Below are 7,994 nucleotides of genomic sequence, written 5' to 3'. Positions count from 1 at the left end.
TACTATACTGTCAAGCCACTATAAGGAAGCATGAGGGCTGGCAGACTTCCAGGTCGCCCAAGGCTTAACAGGGGAAGTTCGAACCACGGATCTTCCGGTCAGCAAATTCGCGCTCCAACCACTGAGCTCATAAGGCTTGCAATTGGCACCCTTCAGAGAAACATGACCACCAGGTTTCACACAAGTCAAGTCCAGCCGCTAAAATGTTAGTCCCATATGAAGGGAATTTTGACAAATATATGCCTAATAAGACGGCCCGTGATCTATTTAGCATGGGAATCAACATAAGCCACGAGCAAATAAACTAGATGCAACTGCAAATTAGGACAGTGTGAAGCACAAGGTGAGACGGCATACCGACCAGCACTACCCCAGTTGACTTTCTGGAGTCCAATTCCAAATATTCCAGTGACGTAAGGGGCTTAAATCAACGATAACCATCCTAGTGTTTGGTCAACTAAAGAAGAATTGTCACATTTCTCCTGACCAGGAGACTGCCTTGCCTCTTCAAAAGTCGCTTGTTCACGGTCATGAACAGTCACGTCTAATCGCCAGCACTTGTCACTTTGGAGAGAGCATCATCCAGGAAGAAGCGCACCTAAACAACAAGTACATAGGTGGAACATGCGCATATATCCGTCGTACTCCAGTGAGTAGCGTACCACTCTGGTAAACGGAGTTTCAAATACTGGCGCCGAAATTTCATTTGCATCTCACTAACAGCCATTTTTCACTCCAGAATTAACGTTCCCAAAACACTTCGGACTCACTAATTTTCAAATTTTGATCGATGCCTGAGGATTAGTCATGAATGAACATCCACAAATGCCTCCACGCCAAAGCACCATCTACTAGAAACCTGAGTCATGTGAAGTTAACTTTTCTGGGCCGTACATGTAAATATGAAAGGATAGTGTGAATTCGCAAATGACACTATGAACAAAGTAATGAGCGAATTGCCGATGGCTTATTTTGAAATAGGTAGTAACTATATACCACGTGAACGGGACAACAATGACACACTAAACTGTAAATGTGCTTGTCTCATAACAGGTGCTACGCACAATTCGGTCCCGATCGACAAGGCAGTGAGTAGATACATGTGTCACTCTGTATCACCAGTCGGACTGACCAACAAGTCATCCGCAGATGAACAAAAAGTAACGAGATGAAAAAAACCAGCGAGCATAAACAAAAGAGGAAAACTAAATAAAACAGGATGCAGCTGAGCTGCGCAATACGGAAACGGGTGTATGAAAGGTGGAACAAATACTGCACAAACATCAGCGTGCCTTGGTGAACACGTGACAGGAAAGATTTGACCATATACGATCGGTTATTGCTTCATTGGTATCACGGATTAGGGTGCCACAGCCAGTGAGTAAAAAATGTAAAATTGTCAACAGTTGTGTGCAGGGCGAAAGGCGTAAATGCAGTGAAATGACTTGTAAAAGCTCGGCGCATCAACGGGACAGTAACAGTGGAGTCTACTGATGACTGGAAGGAAAATACTCCGGTGTTGCTCCATACCTTACATATGTGAGTGCTTGGCCATATTTACATGCAAATACATTGTTTGAACTAGCGGGAACGTGTAGATGAATGCTGATCTGGGTTGCGCATCAACTCGAACAAATCGCCAGTTTCTGGTTGATATGAGTGCATTGCGCGCGCGGGATAGCGAAGTTCCTCCGGTCCTTGGTGTGGAGAAATTACCTGGTCATAATAAAAAAGTTTGTAGCTTCTGGATTCCGCAGGATCGATATCAAACAGTCGGAGTAGCTGGCGCTTCACTTGTGAAACCTTCAAGCCAAGATTTAATTCGTGAATAGTCTGTAAGCAGAGCAATGGATATTAAGGCAAACTTGGTTACGTCGCCATTTGATAACGCAATTACCAGGAACCATAAATCAAACAATGACAACGGTCGAGCTACGTTTCTGCATAATAGAGGTGCTTCACTGAAAACGGAGGCAGTTGAATGAGTTGCAGATAACAGATATCGGACGAAATTTAGCTTACTTCACGTCCATCCAACACGACGCGAACGCGTACGAAGCGCTTTGGAGACAGATCGATGTCCGCCAGTGGTTCCAGACGGCCATGTTGGCGCTCCAATTCCCAATAACTGTAGAGAAAGGATCAGAAAACTTGTTTAACTTGCATGCAAGAATACTGTACCATCAGTGCGGGTCATGGATTTTGGACCTGTGAACCACCTGAGTTAAAAGTGACCTAATGGGTGGATAGGCCTTAAATCTTTTTTACATTCCAAATAACAAAACGGTTAAACCGCGCATGGAAACATGACTCATAAATAGGGTTTTCCTCACCCGCTCATAGGTTAATACAAACCGCAAGTAAGGCCAATTCAATAGTACGAACAGAAAACCCTACTGTGCTCACGCTAAATTCGTTACAATAGAACACTATTGTACGTTAAACATCCGATTCACGATATGTGAATAATAGCATTGACAAAAGTTAAACTCTCCGTCACACTAGAGCTGCATACTAAACGTGTCCTGAAAGCTGTGCGCCTGATCTGATGCCGTCACACCCAAACGAAACAAAAGGTTGGCGACTTTCTGGCAAAAAAAGTTCTGTTTGGCAAACGAAGCATTGTGTTTGTTTTCTAAAATTTCGGGCAGTTGTTCTGACCAGTTACAGGAGGGCCTTCACTTGGAACACCTTTCTCAACTACGACTACAAACATTTGAAGACATAACCAACAGTCGTCAAAGTCATACTGACCCGCGTGTTCCAAAATCATCAGATACCTCTGGTACATGTATATAAAGCATTGTGAAACATCACCGCAAGATTTGCGTTGTTCGCTATTCACGTAATCAAACTAACTAGCCACTTGGGGTAACAGAGAGACTTGCTTATATTGATCCCGCGTTGCAGACACCCTTAGGTGTCTGCNACACCTAAGGGTGTCTGCAACGCCGAGTTAAGTTCAATTTAGCCAACGCCCTCAGTGTCTCTCATTTTTGTCGAGCTCACGCTCACATTACTCTCGTCTGGACAGTCGTCCTCCTGTCCCGGTGCAATCATTCTTTCGAGAAAGCATTGGACTCAAGTTTTGCTCCGGGGATCCGACACGTAAGGCGAGCGTGCTACCACTACTCCACAAGCGCACTATGGAAACATCCAATTTTCACGTGTGAACAGACAATTATGTTCACGCTTGAGTGATGTGGATGATTGGCCCGACGTTTCGAAGGGCGCGGTCAAGGATATGCACCGCTGATGAGCTGATGATGATAGGAGTGAAACTCGAATTCAGAGCTTTCCACTTTGGCATGGATTCAAGAGAGCAACTGCATCAAGACAGGAAGATGACCGTGCAAACGAGTGATGTGAGTATGAATTTCATTTTCGTGTCACAAATGGCATTCACAGTCAGTTCACGAACAGTACCGATTCATTCGAACTAATCACCTGACTTTGGACGTGTGAACAACTAGGTACTAAATCAGTCAATCGAGTATGCAACAAGATGTTCGGCAAGTTCGAAGGGGATTAGAAACAAGAGGATTCGTCATCGATTGCTCTCGCTGAGCTGGGCAATTTGGTGGTAAATCCAGCCACCACTGCAACCTGTGTTATCAATATTTTCTTGAAGTGGAACAATATAACTGACGAATGGGCTTACCAGTCTTTCATCTTCATTCAACTTATATTAGGGCATTTGGGACGAATTATCCCAAGAAACGACATAACACAATTACGCAGTTTGCACCACTCATTGACCGGTTTTTTAACTTAAAAATCCACTTTGTAGCTGAGGGGCGACATTCCGCGGACACATACGTCAACAGAACCACACAAAAATGTCAGGTCTCGCCTGAAAAGTGGGCTACACAGGAGAACAAAAGTATTTCTTAGTGGATGGCTAAGGGACCAGAATAGAAAATAGACTAACCGACTCGGTCGAAGACCTGGTTCAATCTGACTATAGTAGCGCACGAAATCCCGTTCGGCCGCTTCGCGTTCATCCTGGTCGATGGCACTACGATTGTAGGTAGTAAGATTTGGAAGGCGGGCAATCACATGAGCACGACAGTCAGATTCTAGCCAGGACTGATGTAGGACAGAGAACAGTACATATGGATATTGATGTATGCAAACCAGGAAAGTGACCAACAAACGGACATACTGAAGCTAACCAAGTTCACTGATTTAGTAAAAGATGTGGCAAACCAAGCAAGAGAGGACCCGAGAACCTCAAAATATGACTATTCAACATCATCGGAGGCGAAATGAAGTATTCGCCCATCAGGCTATGAGCTTGGGTGAACCAAATGCAAACATCGCAGAAGTCCGTTTCGACGGTCCGGTCTCAAATCCTAGGACTGGCACTCTTAACTGGGTTCATCCACCTGTCAATACCTCAGGATAATTCAAGATATTTTCCAACTGTAATAAAACAACTGGTAACACTCACTAATTAAGCAGTACTGACGGACGATAGGTCTCCGTAATCTATGTTTTGATTTCTGATTATGACAAGCACTGACCTCCCTCCACTTCAAATAACTTTAAATAGTCTAGTGGATTAAGATCTATTAAGAGCGGCGGTCATTTTTCAGGACCAATACATCCTAGTCATTTATGGGGGACGGCCTCTTCTGGATATTCTGTCTTATTCTGATGGTCCACTTCGTGTTGGAAATACACACTAATCAGCAGTTCTAACTACAGTCCATCGAAACGAACAAATAATTTTGGGCGAATCGTTTATTAGTTCTACTCCCTTTCAGTTCAACAGAGTTGAATGATATGCCGAAAAAATATGTAATGACAAGAGAGAGAAGATAAACAGGAGGGTGAGGTATATCCAACCTAAGAAGAAGATTAAATTTAGCTTTCCGAAATCACGATAACACTCGATCAATTCATAGTGTGCATCAGTCGTGACCCCATTTCTTGTTTATCAGCCCCCAGTATTCTAGTCACCACGAACGAGGAAATTTTTAAGAGACTAGACAAATTCGAATAAGAATTCCAAAACCAATCAATTGGAAAGTGTTTGGAACCGATTGAGAAGTCATCGTTTCAGAAGGGTTTGGTAAACAGCCCAGCAATAAATCCGCCGATTGTTTACCAAGCCCCTCTGGAAAATTTCAAAACCAGACTTCATAGGAAAGGATGTTCAAATTTCGGGCCAATTGAATGAGCAAGTTTACCTTGGTGTTCCCACAGGAAAGGAGATAAGTCTTTTTGATTAGTGAAATTGTCCTCATTTCGGTTATGACGATGTTTCCCACAACAGAGACTACAGTCAGAAGGAATTCAGTACTGTCTAGATTTGCCCCTCAATGCAAACGTGTTCCTGCTGACGGATCACTGTAGCTTGGAGTAAACCTGAATTTATTGAGCATAGAGTGCTCAGACTAAAAGACAACTGCTGTTCACCAGCCGGCGTTTTTGACACATGCTTCTGTAGGTTTGGCTGACTGAAAACTGACGAAGTGGAATGTTACCCACAGGGTACTACTAGCCGGGTAGTAGGTTGTTGAAAAAAGTTCCCGATGCTTGAATGACAACCACTCGCTACCTACAAAGTACAAAAGCCGATGTAGTCGATCGAATATATCCGTGTGATAGAACCCACCAGCTCATCTATCCTGTCAACTCGAAAGAGTGTCTACATAGAGAGTCGGCAGGTTAAAGGGAAAAGTAACTCGTTGCATGTACTACAGAATGTCAAATTGCATCGATAAAGCACGTTCGCCCGCCGAACAAACACAAGGTACACTCTGCTATGGAAGATACTTTTCTGCATAACCCAACCGAAGTTAGTTAAAAATATGTTAATAGCCATTTCGAACAGGTTATTTACAGACGGGAAAATCGCCCACCCAAGTATAAACCACACTTAAAGTGTTCACGACTATCCGGAAAGTGACTTATCCTCAGATATGTTTAGCACAAGTGTTCAGGTGGAAAATAAGATTTATGGAAACTCGAGGACTGGCAATGAGCTGTCATAGAGATTCTATCAATTTATTGGCTAGTGTTGTGCTAAGAAGCGCTGTTTTCGTTTTTATGTAGGACTACACCTTTGTGATAACCTGCTGTAGTCAGCGGTTCTTAATTTAGTTCCACTAGTTCCTAATCTTCATCATCATCGTCATCATCATCATCATCATCATCATCATCATCATCATCATCATCAAAGACAGCAACATCAGTGTTGGCACTGGTGCTTCACTGCCGTAACTAGTTCCTAAACGATGTAGATGATATGAAATGAGGGTGGTTACACAGGATCATCAGGTGCAAAGCACAAGTATACAAGAGTGTCGAACAACTGGAAAGGTCAATTGAAGAAAACAGAAAACTCTGTTCTATACTCGTGAAACCTGTTACAAAATGTCCGGATGCAAGTGAAATTTCACTAATCTAGTAACCAAACTCCCATGAAATAAGGCGATTATCGAAAAAGCACGGCAGAATCCCCCGAATGTGTTGACGAACTCCTCAGAATATTTCTTCCTAACATATATTCGGATTCATCAGCTTCAGCCAGACAGAATGTTTCCACATTTTACGTTGTCCATCGGCTAAACTACCTCGTGATTTCGCAGTGTATCTGGTTATGGGACACACCGAATAAAGGAGTCACGTGTTTAGTCACCAATACTTTTGCCACGGATTATGAAGCAGGTAACAAGAATCGATCGCAATCCACACGCAGATAAAACGTAGATGGCAGATATCGGAACGTGCACATACCTGAAAGACGGGAAGGACGTTGCCGAGGCGTAAATTGGCCAATTTAGGCATCCATTCACCTAGAGCATCAATGCTTTCCCAACGCTCCAGCAGCGTCTCGGATAGACCAAGTGTATGCAACGACGCGAATAACCGATGCGCGGTCTTGTGCCCGGGAGGTGTTGGGGATAACCGGGTCGGTTCTGGAAGTCTCTCAACCACTCTTCCACCCCGAGCACCCAAAGATTCTTTGGATGGCAGAGGAGCGGGGATATGTGCGAGAGGATTCCCAAGCAGCACCAAGTGTTCAAGACTGGGGAAATGACGCCCCAAACGACAAACGGTCCACCAGCTGGAAATGTTGTTCTCGCTGTAGTACAGTGTACGCAAACGATGAAAGACTGGTATGTTTATGTTGATATCGAATGTGTCACCAGCACCATCGAGGTGATCCTCATCGGCACCATAGTTGTTCAGCGCAACATGAAGAGTCGTCAGGCTGAATATACAGTAAATAAAAAGATTGATACAAACTGTGCCATCTGATTATCAATGACAGAGAAATTTATTGAAACTGGGGCCAAGTTACCACCATTGAACCAGTTTATTGGAGTTGTTTGTAACTGGCGTAACTGTTGGACTATCACGTGTCCAGTCATATGTGCGGAAAACTATCTAGAAGCATTGAAAGCATCTCCGTTCACAATTATGCACAAAACTCACGTGAAAGGGTCACAGGTAAGTGACAGCAAAGAAGAACAGATGTCATTTCCAGTGGAAGAATCACATGGGAAGTGGTAACACTGCTGATCAGCGTTCGAATCCTACCCGAAAGACAGCATATATGGCCGAGTAGGAACTCATGAGATACACACTGCTGATAAATTGATTCATTGATTGATTGACACTGCTTCCAAAAGAGGGGTGAAACACAGAACAACAATTTCCCCATAGAATCCTTCAGAGAGACCACCAACCTGGAACATCTCCCGTTTTGGCCTAGCTTGGGTTCTCCAGAAGGAGAACTACTGTACTTACGAGGAAAGAATGGATTTTCTACTGTGATTCCCAACTTTCTAGCATACGTAGACTTCGCTTGTATAACAAATTCGAAGCTATAAATTCCAAAATATACTCTCACCGCCAGTGCGCGGGGCAGGTTGCACCAAGATACGTCTGTGGTATAAAACAACAAGCCTATCGAGGGTAGATATTCATTCAAAGGCTAACAAGGTACCTAGGCAATGTGTTGATTCCCGTTGGTTCTC

General features: G+C 43.6%; 1 protein-coding gene across 1 annotated transcript in view; it reads right to left on the bottom strand.

The window, feature by feature from the left end:
* Positions 1–896: 896 nt before the first annotated feature.
* T265_07092 (hypothetical protein) overlaps positions 897–7,994 on the bottom strand; it is a gene marked incomplete at both ends in the record, with an annotated part of 31,353 nt that continues 24,255 nt past the window's right edge. Inside the window, 4 exons of the mRNA XM_009172530.1 lie at positions 897–1,833; positions 2,023–2,128; positions 3,932–4,089; positions 6,748–7,225. Coding sequence (XP_009170794.1) covers positions 1,582–1,833; positions 2,023–2,128; positions 3,932–4,089; positions 6,748–7,225 — 994 coding nt within the window. The remainder of the gene's footprint in view (positions 1,834–2,022; positions 2,129–3,931; positions 4,090–6,747; positions 7,226–7,994) is intronic.

This window comes from Opisthorchis viverrini (assembly GCF_000715545.1).
Source record: "Opisthorchis viverrini unplaced genomic scaffold opera_v5_156, whole genome shotgun sequence".
In the NCBI taxonomy this organism is placed as follows: domain Eukaryota; kingdom Metazoa; phylum Platyhelminthes; class Trematoda; order Opisthorchiida; family Opisthorchiidae; genus Opisthorchis; species Opisthorchis viverrini.
The sequence above is the reverse complement of the archived record's forward strand: the minus strand, read 5'-3'. Positions and strand labels throughout refer to the sequence as shown.